Genomic DNA, 22,447 nt, shown 5'->3' with positions numbered 1-22,447 from the left:
CATTATATATACTAATATTCCTAATCATAGTATTATTGTTAATACATATTTTCCTGTGGCACTGTTCCAGTTGTGCCAAACATGGTTTCAACATTATATATACTAATATTTATAATCATAGTATTATAGTTAATACATATTTTCCTGTGGCACTGTTCCAGTTGTGCCAAACATGGTTTCAACATTATATATACTAATATTCCTAATCATAGTATTATTGTTAATACATATTTTCCTGTGGCACTGTTACAGTTGTGCCAAACATGGTTTTAACATTATATATACTAATATTCCTAATCATAGTATTATAGTTAATACATATTTTCCTGTGGCACTGTTCCAGTTGTGCCAAACATGGTTTCAACATTATATATACTAATATTCCTAATCATAGTATTATAGTTAATACATATTGTCCTGTGGCACTGTTCCAGTTGTGCCAAACATGGTTTCAACATTATATATATATACTAATATTCCTAATCATAATATTATAGTTAATACATATTTTCCTGTGGCACTGTTCCAGTTGTGCCAAACATGGTTTCAACATTATATATATATATACTAATATTCCTAATCATAGTATTATAGTTAATACATATTTTCCTGTGGCACTGTTCCAGTTGTGCCAAACATGGTTTCAACATTTATATACTAATATTCCTAATCATAGTATTATAGTTAATACATATTTTCCTGTGGCACTGTTCCAGTTGTGCCGAACATGGTTTCAACATTATATATACTAATATTCCTAATCATAGTAATATAGTTAGTACATATTTTTCCTGTGGCACTGTTCCAGTTGTGCCGAACATGGTTTCAACATTATATATACTAATATTCCTAATCATAGTATTATAGTTAATACATATTTTCCTGTGGCACTGTTCCAGTTGTGCCGAACATGGTTTCAATATTATATATATTAATATTCCTAATCATAGTATTATAGTTAATACATATTTTCCTGTGGCACTGTTCCAGTTGTGCCAAACATGGTTTTAACATTTTATATACTAATATTCCTAATCATACTATTATAGTTAATACTTATTTTCCTGTGGCACTGTTCCAGTTGTGCCAAACATGGTTTCAACATTATATATATATACTAATATTCCTAATCATAATATTATAGTTAATACTTATTTTCCTGTGGCACTGTTCCAGTTGTGCCAAACATGGTTTCAACATGTTATATACTAATATTCCTAATCATAGTATTATAGTTAATACATATTTTCCTGTGGCACTGTTCCAGTTGTGCCAAACATGGTTTCAACATTATATATACTAATATTCCTAATCATAGTATTATTGTTAATACATATTTTCCTGTGGCACTGTTCCAGTTGTGCCAAACATGGTTTCAACATTATATATACTAATATTCCTAATCATAGTATTATAGTTAATACATATTTTCCTGTGGCACTGTTCCAGTTGTGCAAAAAAATGGTTTCAACATTATATATACTAATATTCCTAATCATAGTATTATAGTTAATACATATTTTCCTGTGGCACTGTTCCAGTTGTGCCAAACATGGTTTCACATTATATATATATACTAATATTCCTAATCATAATATTATAGTTAATACTTATTTTCCTGTGGCACTGTTCCAGTTGTGCCAAACATGGTTTCAACATGTTATATACTAATATTCCTAATCATAGTATTATAGTTAATACATATTTTCCTGTGGCACTGTTCCAGTTGTGCCAAACATGGTTTCAACATTATATATACTAATATTCCTAATCATAGTATTATTGTTAATACATATTTTCCTGTGGCACTGTTCCAGTTGTGCCAAACATGGTTTCAACATGTTATATACTAATATTCCTAATCATAGTATTATAGTTAGTTCATATTTTCCTGTGGCACTGTTCCAGTTGTGCCAAACATGGTTTCAACATTATATATACTAATATTCCTAATCATAGTATTATTGTTGTTGTGCCAAACATGGTTTCAACATGTATATATACTAATATTCCTAATCATAGTATTATAGTTAATACATATTTTCCTGTGGCACTATGTTAATACATATTTTCCTGTGGCACTGTTCCAGTTGTGCGAACATGGTTTCAACATTATATATACTAATATTCCTAATCATAGTATTATAGTTAATACATATTTTCCTGTGGCACTGTTCCAGTTGTGCCGAACATGGTTTCAACATTATATATATATATATTAATATTCCTAATCATAGTATTATAGTTAATACATATTTTCCTGTGGCACTGTTCCAGTTGTGCCGAACATGGTTTCAACATTATATATATTAATATTCCTAATCATAGTATTATAGTTAATACATATTTTCCTGTGGCACTGTTCCAGTTGTGCCAAACATGGTTTTAACATTTTATATACTAATATTCCTAATCATACTATTATAGTTAATACTTATTTTCCTGTGGCACTGTTCCAGTTGTGCCAAACATGGTTTCAACATTATATATACTAATATTCCTAATCATAGTATTATAGTTAATACATATTTTCCTGTGGCACTGTTCCAGTTGTGCCAAACATGGTTTTCAACATTATATATATTCCTACTAATATTCCTAATCATAGTATTATAGTTAATACATATTTTCCTGTGGCACTGTTCCAGTTGTGCCAAACATGGTTTTAACATTTTATATACTAATATTCCTAATCATACTATTATAGTTAATACTTATTTTCCTGTGGCACTGTTCCAGTTATGCCAAACATGGTTTCATCATTATATATACTAATATTCCTAATCATAGTATTATAGTTAATACTTATTTTCCTGTGGCACTGTTCCAGTTGTGCCAAACATGGTTTCAACATTATATATACTAATATTCCTAATCATAGTATTATAGTTAATACATATTTTCCTGTGGCACTGTTCCAGTTGTGCCAAACATGGTTTCAACATTATATATACTAATATTCCTAATCATAGTATTATAGTTAATACATGACTAACCTGTGGCACTGTTCCAGTTGTGCCAAACATGGTTTCAACATTATATATACTAATATTCCTAATCTAATCATAGTATTACTAATATTCCTAATCATAGTATTGTAGTTAATACATATTTTCCTGTGGCACTGTTCCAGTTGTGCCAAACATGGTTTCAACATTATATATACTAATATTCCTAATCATAGTATTATAGTTAATACATATTTTCCTATGGCACTGTTCCAGTTGTGCCGAACATGGTTTCAACATTATATATACTAATATTCCTAATCATAGTAATATAGTTAGTACATATTTTCCTGTGGCACTGTTCCAGTTGGGCCGAACATGGTTTCAACATTACATTATATACTAATATTCCTAATCTAATATTATAGTTAATACATATTAGTTAGTATATATCAACATTATTTTCTAATATGTTCGGCAACTGAACAGTGCCATAGTGCCAAACATGTATTAACTATAATACTATGATTAGAATATTAATATATATAATGTTGAAACCATGTTCGCAATAACTGGAACAGTGCCATTGTGCGAACAATATCATACTATTATAACTATAATACTAATGATTAGGAATATTAGTATATATAATGTTGAAACCATGTTCGCATAACTGGAAGTTAGTGCCATAGGAAAATATGTATTAACTATAATACTATGATTAGGAATATTAAGAGGGTTTATCCGATAGACTCAGATGGTAGGTGGAAGATGGGGGTCACCAAATTTTGTTCATATTTTGTCAATCAAACATGTGTCCATGAGTATTTACAGTGGAGGTATTAAAAAATTTTGAGGACCCCCCACAGGGAGATACTGGACCCCCCTAAAATTGACCCCCCATGATTGTCTTCTCAGACACAAAAACTTTGAAATGTGCACTAACTTTTGATTAGAGCCACGTAATAACGAGCATCTGCAGACATTTTATTTATACTTCACAGAAATAATACACATTTTGTCTCGACATAACAATTAAAAATTCTTTGGACAACGTTTGGGTTGTTCCATTTTCAGAGAGGGGTGTAATGGCCTTTTCAGCAATTGTGTAAATGTGAAAAATCCTAATTTTGAAGCAAAGTTTGCAAGATGATTGTGAGAGTTCCTCAATATTTTTGTCAAAGTTATTTACTTGTTGGATAAAGTAGATATAGGTTGAACAATTGAGCAAATAAAAATCGTGGAGACTTTTTCCGTTTTAAAATGAGCACATCTTACTTTATGCCCTTTTTAAGAAAAGTGCAAAATTGCGATATTTTCATGCTAAACTCAGGTACGGTGATTTTCCAAGTTTACAAATGAAATTTGATGAAAAGGGAGCCTATCAGAAGTAAACAACATCAACAACACTATTACATAATAAATTGAAGCCTAAATTATTGTGTTGGATAAATGCTTAGAACAGGACTATTCCATAATTAGTTGGGGGGTCAGTACTAAAATTCTGTCTGTGCTGATTTAAAAATAACCTTTTTGCATCATGCTTTATGCACCCTCAAATGAATATGACCTTTTTCTTCCAAGGAACGCAGGTAGGGCCTACAATAATTATTTTCTATCACTATGTAGTTTACAACAAAGACAATAATATATTGGAACACTACATTGATCAAGTAGGGGTGTTATTGTGTTAAACATAAAAATGCTTATCTATCTATGATTCTCGATATTATGCTGCTGACATTATATGTATTTTTGGGTTTGTATTGAGGGTCCTTTGATGGTCAATATACTAGTATACTGCTCTCTTTCATTTGAGTGACTTCTGTCTATTAAGGGGCGCAGACCACCAAATAACCTCTCCATCATAGTGAAAAGCATGTAAAAATCAACATTTTTAAGCGGCAATTCTACCACGCATGACAATATTTTTCTTTTTTTACGTCATCTTTAGCTGTATTAAACAAAGCCTAAATTTTCACTTAAGCTCCAATTTTGTCTATCTTTACAGGTAAGGTTCAGTTTTTATTAACAAATGTTAGAAAGTGATGCTGCTATTTCAACACCGAAACTAGTACTAAAACGGGCTCTGTTAGCAGTTATTCGGTGAGGGCCTACTTTTCTTGTGAAATCGAATTTGCTTTATATAGTGTAATACAAAGTTAACTTTTTTAATGCAACAAATTGCTTAAAATGAAGAAAATGGGTCAATTTGGGGTTAAACTGCCCAAAATTCAAGGATCATAGATTATTGGGGAAATTCGCTTAAATATTACTAGTATAAATGGCCATTGCCATGGCAAATGCCTTTCCATTGAAATCTCCTAATACATATAGCTTAAAATTAAAGAATTCATATATCAATGTCATACTCATAAAGTGTAATACACACTTTTTTAATGCAACAAATTGCTCAAAATGAAGAAAATTGGTCAATTTGGGGTCAAACTGCCCAAAATTCAAAGGTCATAGGTCACAGAAAAATGTTGTTGCTGTCATCTGGGATGAGGGAGGCAACAAAAGTTGGTATATTGGGTTTTCCTTGATGATAATGGGGATGAAACGCGGGGGGACAAAACCTTTGAGTGGATCACCTGATGCGCGTTGGTACTGATACTGAGATGAAGTTTAACAGCGACCACATGGCACTGATGATGATATCTAGGACACTATCATGCAGCAGTTTGAGATTGTGCCTGTGACACTTATCAGTTTCCGTAGCAACATAGCAACTAGCCATTTATGGGGTTTTTTTGTTGTAAATTTTACCTCATATTGTGGAGTTGTGGATTTTACTCCCAAATAGCCAGTATCAGGGATAATAAATGTTCTTTCCCTGATCTTATTTTAACATACCACTGTCACCGTAGAAGGTCAAGGGTCAATACACATGGCTTGGTTGGAGCTCTCCCCTACTGACAGTGTAACAAAAGATCAGGAAAAGAAAATGTATTACCCTGATACTGGCTATTACGGGTAAAATGTTTAAGGTCATGTTCACATGATGAGGGAATTTGCCAAATGTTACCGGGGAAATTTGCTTTAAAATTAGTATAAATGGCTGTTGCCATGGAAACTGCCTTCTCTTTGAATTATCCTAGCTCACAATTAAAGAAGCCTCGTATAATCAGTAATATAAAGTGTAATACTAACTTTTGTAATGCAAGAAATTGCTCAAATGTGAAAACAGTAAAATCCATTAAACTATAAAAATTGTGTAAAAAGTCTGCAGTGCTAAAATCTAATCTACATTTTTTACTAAATGTAAAGTATGTTGTGTGTCATACAAACTTTTGTAATGCAAGAAATTGCTAAACATCTAAAAACAATAAAATCCATTAAATTATCAAAATTGTATAAAAGTCTGCAGTGCAAAAATCTACATTTTTTATATACTTAATGTAACGTATGTTGTGTGTCTATTTCGTTTTTTCCAATATTGTTATGTAAGTTTAACCTGTTGTCTAGCTTTTTCTATAATTTAAATATGAGGTCTATGGGCCTGGTTCAAAATTGGGTTAAAAAGGGTGCATTGGGTCAGAAATGGTCGTAACTCAACACATGAAGATTTGAGACTACTTCTAACTGCATAAATAGATTGATTGACCCCAAAACACATAGACTAGACACCAGAACCAAGTAAAAAGATCCCAAAATGACAAAATTATGGCTAAAAATGTGATTTTCAGGGAAAAATGCGGCCATTTTGGATTTGGCCGTGCACATTCTTTTTTGAAACCCAGGTTTAACAGTTTGTAATTTCATGTTGAGATAGGCCTAGGCCAAATATAACATACAAAAAACCTTATCCCGAAGCAAAACAAAACAAGTCCCATTTATAGCCCACTCCTAGTATTAATATCCACCCCTAGGTTATTAGGATTTAGTACTTTGGGGTATGGGGCCCTACTAGGCCTAGTTCCTATAGCTTAAGTACTGATGCATGTGAAATGATTAAGAATCAGAATAGTAGCTTTTGATTTTCATAATAATCATAATACCACTAACATGTATGAATACGAGCTTGTGACACGAGGTAGGGGCTCATATTCAAGGAGCATTATCTACTGGCGATTCTACCAATATGCTGTAAAAGAGAAACACCTACCCCTGTACTTGATTTGCATTCTTAAATGTAGTTCTTAACTCCTCAATGCAATAACTGACTATTGGCTCAAAAGGGACTGCTACAGTGAAAAGATCTTACATTTGATGTTGGTGTTGTATACAGCATCATTATACCAAAGTCACATATTGGGAAAATCCATGTTTGTGTTCTATGAAAAGTAAAAAAGTCTCCATGATTTTTATTGCATTATATAAATGACCTATGTACAGAGGTTCTCTCCTGTAATAAACAATTTGAGAAAGATTGAGGAACTCCTACAATGACGTCACAAAGTAGAGGGATATTTCACTTTTTTTCAAAAGTTGTAAAATGTGAAATATGGGCCCCCATCCCTGTTCATAAATGGAACATCCTAATATAAACATTTGTTGTTTAATTTTTTTTGATAAAGACAAAGGATGAAAGATGGTCTTTAGAAAAATTTACTTTCATAGATGCTTGTCTTAGGTGCCAAAAATGTGTTCAAAAATGGCATAAAACGGCATTTTACAAGTCAGGGAAATACGTGTTAGGGGGCATATTTTAGGGGGCCCCATGTTTCCCAGGAGGGGGCATAACAGATTTTTTTATACTGCTTATTATGAACACTTATCCAAATTTATTAAATTGCCAAAATATGGTTGAAATTTGCTGACCCCCATCTTCCACCTTTTTCCCATGGCATCTGTATTTCTCAGAAAATCTCTCTTAATATATATAATGTTGAAACCATGTTCGGCACAACTGGAACAGTGCCACAGGACAATATGTACTAACTATAATACTATGATTAGGAATATTAGTATATAACATGTTGAAACCATGTTCGCACAACTGGAACAGTGCCACAGGAAAATATGTATTAACTATAATACTATGATTAGGAATAATAGTATATATATATAATGTTGAAACCATGTTTGGCACAACTGGAACAGTGCCACAGGAAAATATGTACTAACTATATTACTATGATTAGGAATATTAGTATATAACATGTTGAAACCATGTTTGGCACAACTGGAACAGTGCCACAGGAAAATATGTATTAACTATAATACTATGATTAGGAATATTAATATATATAATGTTGAAACCATGTTGGCACAACTGGAACAGTGCCACAGGACAATATGTACTAACTATAATACTATGATTAGGAATATTAGTATATAACATGTTGAAACCATGTTCGCACAACTGGAACAGTGCCACAGGAAAATATGTATTAACTATAATACTATGATTAGGAATATTAGTATATATAATGTTGAAACCATGTTTGGCACAACTGGAACAGTGCCACAGGAAAATATGTACTAACTATATTACTATGATTAGGAATATTAGTATATAACATGTTGAAACCATGTTCGCACAACTGGAACAGTGCCACAGGAAAATATGTATTAACTATAATACTATGATTAGGAATATTAGTATATATAATGTTGAAACCATGTTTGGCACAACTGGAACAGTGCCACAGGAAAATATGTACTAACTATATTACTATGATTAGGAATATTAGTATATAACATGTTGAAACCATGTTCGGCACAACTGGAACAGTGCCACAGGAAAATATGTATTAACTATAATACTATGATTAGAATATTAGTATATATAATGTTGAAACCATGTTCGGCACAACTGGAACAGTGCCACAGGAAAATATGTACTAACTATATTACTATGATTAGGAATATTAGTATATAACATGTTGAAACCATGTTCGCACAACTGGAACAGTGCCACAGGAAAATATGTATTAACTATAATACTATGATTAGGAATATTAGTATATATAATGTTGAAACCATGTTTGGCACAACTGGAACAGTGCCACAGGAAAATATGTATTAACTATAATACTATGATTAGGAATATTAGTATATATAATGTTGAAACCATGTTTGGCACAACTGGAACAGTGCCACAGGAAAATATGTATTAACTATAATACTATGATTAGGAATATTAGTATATAACATGTTGAAACCATGTTTGGCACAACTGGAACAGTGCCACAGGAAAATATGTATTAACTATAATACTATGATTAGGAATATATTATTATATAAAATGTTAAAACCATGTTTGGCACAACTGGAACAGTGCCACAGGAAAATATGTATTAACTATAATACTATGATTAGGAATATTAGTATATATAATGTTGAAACCATGTTCGGCAACAACTGGAACAGTGCCATAGGAAAATATGTATTAACTATAATACTATGATTAGGAATATTAATATATATAATGTTGAAACCATGTTCGGCACAACTGGAACAGTGCCACAGGACAATATGTACTAACTATAATACTATGATTAGGAATATTAGTATATATAATGTTGAAACCATGTTCGGCACAACTGGAACAGTGCCATAGGAAAATATGTATTAACTATAATACTATTATTAGGAATATTAATATATATAATGTTGAAACCATGTTCGGCACAACTGGAACAGTGCCACAGGACAATATGTACTAACTATAATACTATGATTAGGAATATTAGTATATAACATGTTGAAACCATGTTCGCACAACTGGAACAGTGCCACAGGAAAATATGTATTAACTATAATACTATGATTAGGAATAATAGTATATATAATGTTGAAACCATGTTTGGCACAACTGGAACAGTGCCACAGGAAAATATGTACTAACTATATTACTATGATTAGGAATATTAGTATATAACATGTTGAAACCATGTTCGGCACAACTGGAACAGTGCCACATGAAAATATGTATTAACTATAATACTATGATTAGGAATATATTAGTGTATAAAATGTTAAAACCATGTTTGACACAACTGGAACAGTGCCACAGGAAAATATGTACTACCTATATTACTATGATTAGGAATATTAGTATATAACATGTTGAAACCATGTTCGGCACAACTGGAACAGTGCCACAGGAAAATATGTATTAACTATAATACTATGATTAGGAATATTAATATATATAATGTTGAAACCATGTTTGGCACAACTGGAACAGTGCCACAGGACAATATGTACTAACTATAATACTATGATTAGGAATATTAGTATATAACATGTTGAAACCATGTTCGCACAACTGGAACAGTGCCACAGGAAAATATGTATTAACTATAATACTATGATTAGGAATATTAGTATATATAATGTTGAAACCATGTTTGGCACAACTGGAACAGTGCCACAGGAAAATATGTACTAACTATATTACTATGATTAGGAATATTAGTATATAACATGTTGAAACCATGTTCGCACAACTGGAACAGTGCCACAGGAAAATATGTATTAACTATAATACTATGATTAGGAATATTAGTATATATAATGTTGAAACCATGTTTGGCACAACTGGAACAGTGCCACAGGAAAATATGTACTAACTATATTACTATGATTAGGAATATTAGTATATATAATGTTGAAACCATGTTTGGCACAACTGGAATAGTGCCACAGGAAAATATGTATTAACTATAATACTATGATTAGGAATATTAGTATATATAATGTTGAAACCATGTTTGGCACAACTGGAACAGTGCCACAGGAAAATATGTATTAACTATAATACTATGATTAGGAATATTAGTATATAACATGTTGAAACCATGTTTGGCACAACTGGAACAGTGCCACAGGAAAATATGTATTAACTATAATACTATGATTAGGAATATATTATTATATAAAATGTTAAAACCATGTTTGGCAATAACTGGAACAGTGCCACAGGAAAATATGTATTAACTATAATACTATGATTAGGAATATTAGTATATATAATGTTGAAACCATGTTCGGCACAACTGGAACAGTGCCATAGGAAAATATGTATTAACTATAATACTATGATTAGGAATATTAATATATATAATGTTGAAACCATGTTCGGCACAACTGGAACAGTGCCACAGGACAATATGTACTAACTATAATACTATGATTAGGAATATTAGTATATATAATGTTGAAACCATGTTCGCACAACTGGAACAGTGCCATAGGAAAATATGTATTAACTATAATACTATGATTAGGAATATTAATATATATAATGTTGAAACCATGTTCGGCACAACTGGAACAGTGCCACAGGACAATATGTACTAACTATAATACTATGATTAGGAATATTAGTATATAACATGTTGAAACCATGTTCGCACAACTGGAACAGTGCCACAGGAAAATATGTATTAACTATAATACTATGATTAGGAATAATAGTATATATAATGTTGAAACCATGTTTGGCACAACTGGAACAGTGCCACAGGAAAATATGTACTAACTATATTACTATGATTAGGAATATTAGTATATAACATGTTGAAACCATGTTCGGCACAACTGGAACAGTGCCACATGAAAATATGTATTAACTATAATACTATGATTAGGAATATATTAGTGTATAAAATGTTAAAACCATGTTTGGCACAACTGGAACAGTGCCACAGGAAAATATGTACTAACTATATTACTATGATTAGGAATATTAGTATATAACATGTTGAAACCATGTTCGGCACAACTGGAACAGTGCCACAGGAAAATATGTATTAACTATAATACTATGATTGGGAATATTAATATATATAATGTTGAAACCATGTTCGGCACAACTGGAACAGTGCCACAGGACAATATGTACTAACTATAATACTATGATTAGGAATATTAGTATATAACATGTTGAAACCATGTTCGCACAACTGGAACAGTGCCACAGGAAAATATGTATTAACTATAATACTATGATTAGGAATATTAGTATATATAATGTTGAAACCATGTTTGGCACAACTGGAACAGTGCCACAGGAAAATATGTACTAACTATATTACTATGATTAGGAATATTAGTATATAACATGTTGAAACCATGTTCGCACAACTGGAACAGTGCCACAGGAAAATATGTATTAACTATAATACTATGATTAGGAATATTAGTATATATAATGTTGAAACCATGTTTGGCACAACTGGAACAGTGCCACAGGAAAATATGTACTAACTATATTACTATGATTAGGAATATTAGTATATAACATGTTGAAACCATGTTCGCACAACTGGAACAGTGCCACAGGAAAATATGTATTAACTATAATACTATGATTAGGAATATTAGTATATATAATGTTGAAACCATGTTTGGCACAACTGGAACAGTGCCACAGGAAAATATGTATTAACTATAATACTATGATTAGGAATATTAGTATATATAATGTTGAAACCATGTTTGGCACAACTGGAACAGTGCCACAGGAAAATATGTATTAACTATAATACTATGATTAGGAATATTAGTATATATAATGTTGAAACCATGTTTGGCACAACTGGAACAGTGCCACAGGAAAATATGTACTAACTATATTACTATGATTAGGAATATTAGTATATAACATGTTGAAACCATGTTTGGCACAACTGGAACAGTGCCACAGGAAAATATGTATGTAGCTAAAATATTAAATATGTATGTAACTAAAATATGTATTGTTTTGCTTTTGTTTTGCTCTCTACTATTTTCGTGACTGCTTACTTGAAGGTAGAACCCTAAGAGGCTGTCCAATAATTATGAGCCCTGGGTGAAGGTAAAATTGGGGTGGGGGCAAGAATTATTTGGCCATCCAAAATGGGGTGGAGGGAAAGCAATTTAGCAGAGAATGGGGGAGCAAGCGGTTTGTGGTACACATTCCTGGGGCCACTTTTTAAATGAAAGGCTCTAGACAGACTAGGAAAACAGTACGGAAACACAATTATCTAGACCATTAAATGTTTGCAAATTGGGATCCCAAAAATTTGGCATGTGCAAAGGGGCGTGGGGCAAAGATTTTTGTTTATGGCAGGCTAAGAGGAGAGAAAGCAATTTTTGGCAACCTGGTAGCTGAGCGGGGGGAGGGGGGGCAAGCACTTTTTGGCATGCTGTTTGAAATTTACCCCCCGGCTAATACTAGTAATTATTGCACAGTAAAGAGACAGTTGAGGCAAACCTATTCCAGAACTTAAGCATCTGAGTTTTAAGTTTACTTTCTTACATTTTAAAAACTAGGCGGATTTGTTGAACTAATTATTACAGCTTAATTGATGACTCGAATAACTTAATAAAAATTTTTTATTATATACGAAATCAATTAATTTACTATTGTTAATTGTGATAAAACAGTAAGTTGTGCCTGAAGGGATATTGGCCAATTTAAATTTGGCGTTAATTCTGATTAATTAGTTGATATTTCATTAATAACAAGCATCGAAACAGCACCGATGGTCGATCCAAAGATTTAACATATTTGTTTCTGGTGCCTAAAGTGAGTATATTCTGATACACTTGTTGAAAATCATGTAAAAATAATGTTATTAATCCCTCATCTTCTCATCTTTTTGTTACACAGGTTATACAAACATATAATACACCATGGGTTCTTCCGGATCTAAACAGTCCAAATCAAAAAAGAAGAAAGCAGTACAGAAACACAGTAATCTTCCTGATCACCTGTATGAGTTGCTTGCTAAATCCTTGCGTAGTTTACCATATCCTGAGGGAGCTATCACCCATGATATGATACAAGCAGCCGCAACGTACACAGAGGAATTAGATGCAGTTGATCAACAAGAAATAATCAAGAAAGGTAGAATAAGTTATCTTTTTGATTAAAGCTTTAATTTGTTGATTGAAATGCAACAGTTTGGTTTCTACTTAAGAATATCCAGTTGGCACTCCTATCACCACCACAGATGAACTTTCATACTTTCATAATAGTTGCACAGGCAAACTTTTGTGCTTTCATAAAGGTTTTCATGAGTTGTGACTGTATAACAATGCTGAAAAAACTTGATAGTTAGCATATGTGCTTACATCGAGCGCTTTTGAAAACATGAAATTGTACCAAAGTCCGGCGCTTTACCAACTGAGCTAATGTGGTTGAGACACAAATTTGCAGATTTACTTGTTCGTATATAACTATGTGTATCGATGATTTGCTCAAAACACTTTACACTTTTGTGGATGGAGCACTTCATGTTTGCATGTTTAAAAGGTGGTCGATAGTAAGCACATATGCTAACCATTGAGATTTACGGTATATGAAAGGAACATAATTGCATATATTCAGTGTTTACATTATTATAGTATCTTCAGTAGATAGCAGTAGGCATAGTTTTTACATTATATTTATACTATCTATAGTAGATAGTAGTTATACTATCTTCAGCAGATAGTAGTAGACACAGCATTCATATTATTATGCTAGCTTCAGTTAACTTGCTAATCATTTTGCTATCTTCAGTAGATAGTGATATGCAAAAATTGTGCACATTATAAATGTACAACATTATTTTGTTATTTTCTGTAGATAGTAGGCATTTAATAATTATGTACATTGCATTTATTTTACAGTGACATTTGCCAGCAAAATAGATTTCAATGTTGATATCATTAAACATGTTAAATGAAACCAAATACATACCTGCCAACTACTCCGATTTTCGCGGAGTTATTCCGATTTCCCGAGTTTTAAACCCCCGAAAATCAGAGTACTCCGATTTTCTGAAAAAAAAAATAAATAAAAAAATAAAAAAAATTTTAATTTTAATTTCATTTCTTTTCCAAAGTTTTTGGCGACTTTGGAAAACCACTGACCTATTCTGAAGTGATAGGATCATTCACAGTTAATTTGAAAAAAATTGGAAAAAAATTACAAAAAAATTACAGTTCGTTATCCTTAATATGCAAACCACTAACTAATGTTTACCTCTTCACCTTGTTCTTTATTGTTGTTTTTCTATAAAATGTGTCTTCTGTGAAGGGGCTTATATGGGTTTTTTCAGTGTAGAAACCCTCTAGCTTTGGGGGGCTTCGCCCCCTCAACCACTCAGGGGCCCTTAAGCGGGCCCCTGGACCCCCACCGTCAGAGGCGATACTACGGGCGCTTCGCGCCCTACGTTCGCCATGTACTCTGTTTTCTAGGTTTTCAATGTTGGCAGGTATGCAAATATTAAGAGTATTTCAAACCAAAGTATTTGTGAATATTATCAATCATCCAGGTAGATCAAATAGTTGACTAAATTATAATTCTATTCAACTGGAGTCACTTTGCTCATGGATATGACGTGATACCGTATTCGCTGTCGTAGTGCAGGTTAGAATATGACCGTTGCCAGGTCAACTGGATCACGCTTTCCTTGTTACGAACCACTGATCGAAATGATCACAACACAAAGCCTATGGCATATCAAAATTCGGAACAGGTGCTTGAGCCCAGGCTTGGAGCAGTAACCAATGGTTACTAACGTGCACTACGACAGCGAATAGTAAGTCCAGTTGAATAGAATTATAATTTAGTCAACTATTTCAAAATAAAGTTTACACTGGTTCAGTTTTAAGGAGAATGGTGAACAATGTCCAACGAATTGTCTGTGTATGAACACGATGAGGCAGCCATAGATCAGTAAATGAAGAATGGAATAAATAAATGGGATTACATTACCAACACAGATGTGCTTCTTTCATAAAAGTTACACAGATGAACTTTCATAGTTTCATAAACATTGTGTTTTTTAGTTGTGGCTGGGAGGGCGAGTTAGCGCAGCGGTAATTCCCTCGCTTTGCACCACTGAGGTCCCGGGTTCAAGCCCCGGCGCGGCCCAAGGACTCATGTGCACTTGGTTTATCCCGATTCTATGCTCGCTCTCGCAGGTTTTCTCCGGGATCTCCGGTTTCCTCCTGTATCGCAAAAAATCGGTGATTAGTTGTTTGGTTATCAAAACTTCCTTCACCCAATGGAATTTGGGGAGCTGCACAGATAATTGGTGGATGTTACAATCTAAATGCGGATAGGTGTGCGCGTTCAGCAGCAACCTAGTTGATGCGATCTGATTGTGATGATTCACCATTGCAGCGAAATTACAGCGCTTTGAGTCCTCTAAGATCTGGAGAAAGGCGCTTTATAAATCCAAAATTTATTTATATAATATATATAAAAGAGAAAAAATTGTGAGATTAGTGCATAATCTTCAGTTTCGTTTTTAAAATTCAATTTTATTTATTTCTTTTTTCAGGTCAAAGGTCAAAAGGATTATACATAGTAGTGAAAGGTGAAGCTGAAGTTTTATCGTCAACTGGTGAAGTTATAGCATCACTCACTACAGGCAGTCTTATTGGTGAATTATCTACATTGTTTTATATACCATGTACAGCAACTGTAAGAATACCAGCAAAGTGAGTATAGTCATTTTATTTCAAAATACTACATGTATGTGGGAGTGAGTGGATTAGGAAGGCCTGTGGTATTTAAGGAGTGATATTGATGTATCCATTGCCCAGTAAACACAAAAATGTTCTTAAATGTTTATTCAATACTTTTAATAACATTAAATATGAAGATCATGAATATGTTTTTAAAACGTTGCTCTAAAACATTTTGGGCAAACATTTTTGCAAAATATTTTGTCAACAGTTAAATAACATTATGTTAGAGTGTTTGCGTTTTCAAAAATGTTTTATGAATGTTACTGAAACGTTTTTATACCCTTTATATAACCCAACATTTAAACCTTTTTTTGTGTTTGCTGGGTAGCTAAAATGAAAAAAACTAGAAAATTCTATTCCAATAGACCAGCAGAGAACAATAGCAGCTTCAAGGTGGGGGCATGGGGTAAATTCCTCCATCAAAACTTTTGCCTCCCCCGTTTCCCCAGCAAAAACCCAAAATTACACAAATTTCAACTTTTTGCCACAATTTTGTGCAAAATTTGTTGATTTCCACCCCCCAAAATTCGCTTTGCCCCCCAAGGCCCCCCCCCCCCCAAAAAAAAATTGGTGTCGCCACTGGCAGGGAACCAAACGATGGATTCAAATAGATACAAGTGTGTCACAGTAACAAAGGGTTAATTGTGTCACATTGTTTTTGCTGTTTTTAAACATTAGCTAATAAATTAAGAATTTAATTGCAATGTACTCGTAATCATGTTGGTGAATGATCTCAAATTAAAATGTCATTTATACCAAATCAACAATTATGCCACAAAAGGAAGATTTATTATTGCTGAGAAAATAAATGAACTTTTCAAAAGATAAGCATTGAAATATCCTTGAGTTCCATGTAACTAAAATGGGCCGATGATACTAATAACAAAAGAATTAAAAAAAATTAAATATTACTTAGCTTCAGTAGACTGAGAGTGGCATGTTTACCTTTTGTACATTATTTGACTATCTTCAGTAGATATTGATAAGCCTACAGTTTGCCTGCTATCTTCAGCAGGTAGTAATACTAATAGGAATACAGTTTTCACATTCTGTTATCTTCAGTATAATATAGAGAAGTTTGCATAACATTTTGAACTCCAATTTGCTATCTTCAGTAGATAGTGGTATGCCGATTATTTCGAGTATAATTTTGCTATCTTCAGTATAATAGTACTTATAGTAGTATGTTATTAAAACATCTATCTTCAATAGAAAGTAGCAGGTATAAAGTTTCCATATTATGCTATATTCTTCATTATATTTTTCACATCATTATGCCGCAATATTCAGTAGATAGTGGTATGCATACACTTTGCTCATTATTCTGTTATTGTTAGTAAAATAGTGGTAGGTATACATTGTGCACATTTTTATGCTATCTTCAGCAGATAGTAGTCAGTGGCGTAGATTTCTTTTTGACATTAGGGGATGAGGTTGGGAAAACATTTTTACAAATGCGCACAGAGCGTGCAAAAATTTTTGGCATATTGAAGCTGAACTGATGAAATATGGCGCAAAAGTGGAATAAACTTGCACAAAACACACAAAAATTTGCACTTTTAGGCTAAAATGGCCAAATAATTATGAGGTTAGTTTGGTCAGAAACCAACATACAGGCGTCAACATTGGAGGGATGACTGTATGGATCTTCCCCCTATAAAATGTATCCCCCATGATCTACGCCTATCCCCATATGAATACTATTATGGTTAGATGGGAAATAGGGCAAACTACATTTTTCCAAGGGTACTAGCTACATGCCTATCACCCTAAACCCCGAATGTGAGGGGTTATCATAAATATTCATGAGCAAATCATGCCACTTTGTTGATCAATCATAAACAAGCATGACCTATTTCACCATGTGATAGCATACAGATACTAAGCTATAGTACATGGTTAGAGGGGAAATAGGGCAAACTATTTTTCCAGAGGTACTGGCTATGGGCCTAGCACCCCAAACATTATTCTGCTATCTTCAGTAGATAGTAGTAGGCATACAGTTTGCGCATTATTTTGCTATCTTCAGTAAATAGCAACAGACATACTGTTTGCACATTATTTTACTATCTTCAGTAGATAGCAAGATGCATACAGTTTTCACATAATTATGTTATCTTCAGTATATAGCAACAGACATACATTCTTTGCATAATTATGCTTTCTTCAGTAGATAGTGGTAGGCATACAGTTTTCTGCTATTTTCAGTAGGCCTAAATAGTAGTAGGCACACAGATCCACAAATAAGTTCATCAGGATTGTCGGTACAATAGATATTTGAAGGTTTCTTTATACAAATCCAAAAATTTGGGTTGATGTTTCGTACCTCAATGACATAACATCAACCCAAAATTTGGATTTGTACAAAGAAACCTTCAAATATCTAGTAGGCACACAGTTTTTACATAATTATGCTATCTTCAGTAGAAAGTAAACATAATTGTTTTGTATTTTGTGTATCATATCTGTGATCACCTGTTTGTGTATAATATGTACAGACACTAATGTAATTCAAAACAAGACCAAGATGAGTATCAGTGTTAAAAAAACCTAATATAATTTAAAACAAGACCAACATGATTATCAGCATTAGTAAGAAATCATACCCATATAATAATAAGTTGATAAAGTTACAATCTTAAGAGAGATATTACAATTGACAGAGAAAACAAGCTAGACAACATATTTTTACAGGCACAAATTCAAGCTTAGATAAACTAGAGAAATTCTTTAATTAAAAATAGATTAAAGAAATTAAACAAAAGAATCAAAGTATTAAATATTTTACCAGTTAAGTTCAGGTTCACAAGGAAATGATATCACAAATGCTGTGTTGTGTATTGATGTAACCCAGTTGCCTGCTTCAACCTGAATTGTTTACTAGGTCACTGGATAATACATTTTAGTTGACTCAATATTGTTTAATTTTATTTTACACAGCCAGTACTATGTGAGCAAGTAATACTGTACTCGATAATGTGTCTAAACCAAGTAAACACATGAATAATATAGGAATTGGAACCGATCTAATTCTTAATATTGCAATAATCTTTACATGAACGTATCCTGTACATACAACACCTTTATGTTTCAATTGATCTGCCATACAAATTCAATAACATGTAACAAAATTTACTAATACTGCAATGATGAGGAAAATATGTAAAATCATGTTAGTCTTTCTGGTGAAAATATTGTATTTAATTATTTTTATGACATAAACATTGATCATTCTAAATCACTTATGTAATTATGGGTAGACTGTGCATTATTAGCCCCTGAAAAAAGATTATATTTGGGGGAAATACCAACAAAAGCAAAATGGTACATGACTTAAAAAAATAAAATGAAATGATGTGCGAATTTGTTTTATTGTATTTTTTGTGACACTTTCTTTTTAGCTGTACAAGTTTCTTGGCATACAAGTTTTCAGTCGTACAAGTTTCTTTGCAGCCAAGTTTCTTTTATTAAAGGAGTATTTCATGATCCTATCATCCTCTTTTTATGACATTTTTCAGTAGATATCCACAAAAAAAGCTTATTCCGAAAATTTCAGTTGATTCCGATTTTGCGTTTGTGAGTTATGCATGATTATGTGTATTACACTGCTCCATAGGCCAGTGTTGTAATTTCGTTTTGGTATACCAGAACGAAATTAAAATTTCATGATATCTTTGCTAAACAAATTAATCTGCAAAAAAAATTTTGTATATAAATATTATGTAGCCAGAGGTTTCCAGTGATATAAAAATCTCAACTTTTTTTGAGAAAAGTGGGTGGATGATGCTGTGGATCACAAAATACCCTTTTAATACAGAAAATATTATTACTGATACTGAAAATTGTTTCTACATATGGTGCACTCAATATGACTAACACTTGTATTATATTTTATATTCAATTTCAGAGCTTCTCTTCTATTAATCAGAGCTGAGAAACTCCGTCAAGCTTTAAAAGACCAAGTTGTATCCATGTCCTTATCGGATTACTTTGTATCCAAGCGCTACTTTGATACAAATGGGATTATCAAGGAACCTGATGTTTTATCACAACAAATTACCAAGTCAATACTTAAAGAGGTATGTGTCCTTTAAAGATTACAAATTCCATGATTTTTGCTATTTTTATAACAAAATTGTCACTAAAAATGTTGGAAATACAAGCAAATGCACAGTGGCAGCACCAGGAATTTTTTTTCTGGGGGGCATGTGGGGAAAAGTGAATTTCAGGGGGGGCAAAATCAACAAATCTTGCTCAAAAATGCCGCAAAAAGTGGCAATTTTCGTAATTTTGGGTTTTAACAGGGGCAAGAGTTCTGACTGGGGGGCATATGCCCCCTCATGGCCCAACGTGGTGCTGCCACTGCAAATGCATCAACCCACAAGAAAAATAAATGCATCCAACAGTATTGTGTGTAGTACACACCTGTGCATTATACACCATCAATGCATGGTCCACATTTTTCTAATGTTTGCTCTAATTAGTTCTTGCTACCTAAGAGTGTATGAAATGTTGAAATTATTTTTTTTCTCCTGGATGCTGTTACATTGTAATTAAATCAGGAAATATTCATGTTCTGTATGTGTCCTACAAATTGGTTTTCCCATTACCCTGAGTGATGAATAATTAATAATTATTATGTTTTATATGAATTTAATATTGACATTATTGTCATGGTGCTGAGTCAACATTGTTGCATGATAAATGTGATAGCATCAATACACTAATGTAAACATTCAAGAGACATGAGTTAATTGTTGTAGTGCTTGATTTGTCATAACATTGTGCAGCGATGCCAAGACAAATTGCCGCCTGTGAAATTGTTCACACCATTCTTGGGAAAACATGGTGAGACTTTGTAATTTCCCACAGACTATGGGTGGATTTGACAGGATTTCACACAGGAGACTGAAACTTGAGTTGGAGTTAACTCGGAGACTTGGACCTCCAGAGAGTCAGTCTGAGGCATGCACTTTGATAATTTTAAAAGAGGTTCAACTCAGCTTAAAGCCATATTGTAACATTTGCTGAAGAGGACGCCCTCAATATTTTTCAGTTATTGCGTTAAAGCTGCACAGTGGATTAATATGGTTTTGCTTCAGCCCAGACAGACAGCCAAACAACCAGACAAACAAACAATAAGGTATCCATCTGGGTGATAACATAAGCCCCACATATATGTGTGGGAGCAAAAAACAGAATTTTGAAAAATATTGAGGGCGTCCTCTTCAGCAAATGTTACAGTTTTAAGGGCTGGGGTATGAGCGACCTTGAAGTTCCGGTATCTGGAGAGGGGAAGCAATGAGTTACCCCAAATCACAGCGGCAGGTAGTGACTGGGCGCCGAGTGCTAATATATATTTATTTTGGAAGGTTCGTGTTTGTTTTAAATTTTGGGGCGTTTTTCCAAAATTTGATATTTTTGGTCATATTTCAAAAAAGCGACATGCCAAAGACAACTCTTTGGGCACATAGTTTGTTATTGTTATTGCAGTTCTTTTCCACATACCTACGTTAACATTCGATTGGGTGATTTACTAATATTATATATTTTATGACTGCAATTTGGCGTTTTCAATGCGTTTTACACGTATCATGAAATTAACGCAAATATCTAGTCACGCTGCTTTTAGAATTTTTACCTGATCGTCGGCTTTTGCAGGCAACAGAATGCAGATTGGCTCACGATAGATGTCGTATTCCTCTATGTGGTTCACTCATTGATAAAATGAGTTTGCGTTCCTTGTAACAACACACACATTGCCGTCTGGAAACCGGGTCTGGTACTGATTTTGGGACAGCCAATAGACTTCAGCGCCGTATCAAATCTCATAAAACCCACACGACTGACGACTATGTGTTTATGTTTCCCGCACGAAAGCTTGTGTCTACATCTATTACTATACTTCTTTGGAAACGTTGACCTTTGACCATTCTTTGTATTAACGCCCTGATATGACCTTGATATGTTCGCTTGATTGGGTACGTTATAGCATCCATTTCATTCATTGTTAGGACTTGGTCAGTAGATAATACTTGCAGGGATACAATAGTTTAACATGGTGTGTGAGCATGGTGAAAGACTCATTATTGATT

The 22,447-nt window shown here is 33.1% G+C and overlaps 1 protein-coding gene across 1 annotated transcript in view; it reads left to right on the top strand.

Annotated features, from left to right (window-relative positions):
- LOC140157240 (uncharacterized) overlaps positions 1–22,447 on the top strand; it is an 82,023-nt gene that overhangs the window by 13,552 nt on the left and 46,024 nt on the right. The window contains exons 2-4 of the mRNA XM_072180361.1: positions 13,498–13,734; positions 16,163–16,322; positions 20,260–20,431. Coding sequence (XP_072036462.1) covers positions 13,521–13,734; positions 16,163–16,322; positions 20,260–20,431 — 546 coding nt within the window. The 5' untranslated portion in view covers positions 13,498–13,520. The remainder of the gene's footprint in view (positions 1–13,497; positions 13,735–16,162; positions 16,323–20,259; positions 20,432–22,447) is intronic.

This window comes from Amphiura filiformis, chromosome 7 (genome assembly GCF_039555335.1).
Source record: "Amphiura filiformis chromosome 7, Afil_fr2py, whole genome shotgun sequence".
NCBI lineage: Eukaryota > Metazoa > Echinodermata > Ophiuroidea > Amphilepidida > Amphiuridae > Amphiura > Amphiura filiformis.
The sequence above is the reverse complement of the archived record's forward strand: the minus strand, read 5'-3'. Positions and strand labels throughout refer to the sequence as shown.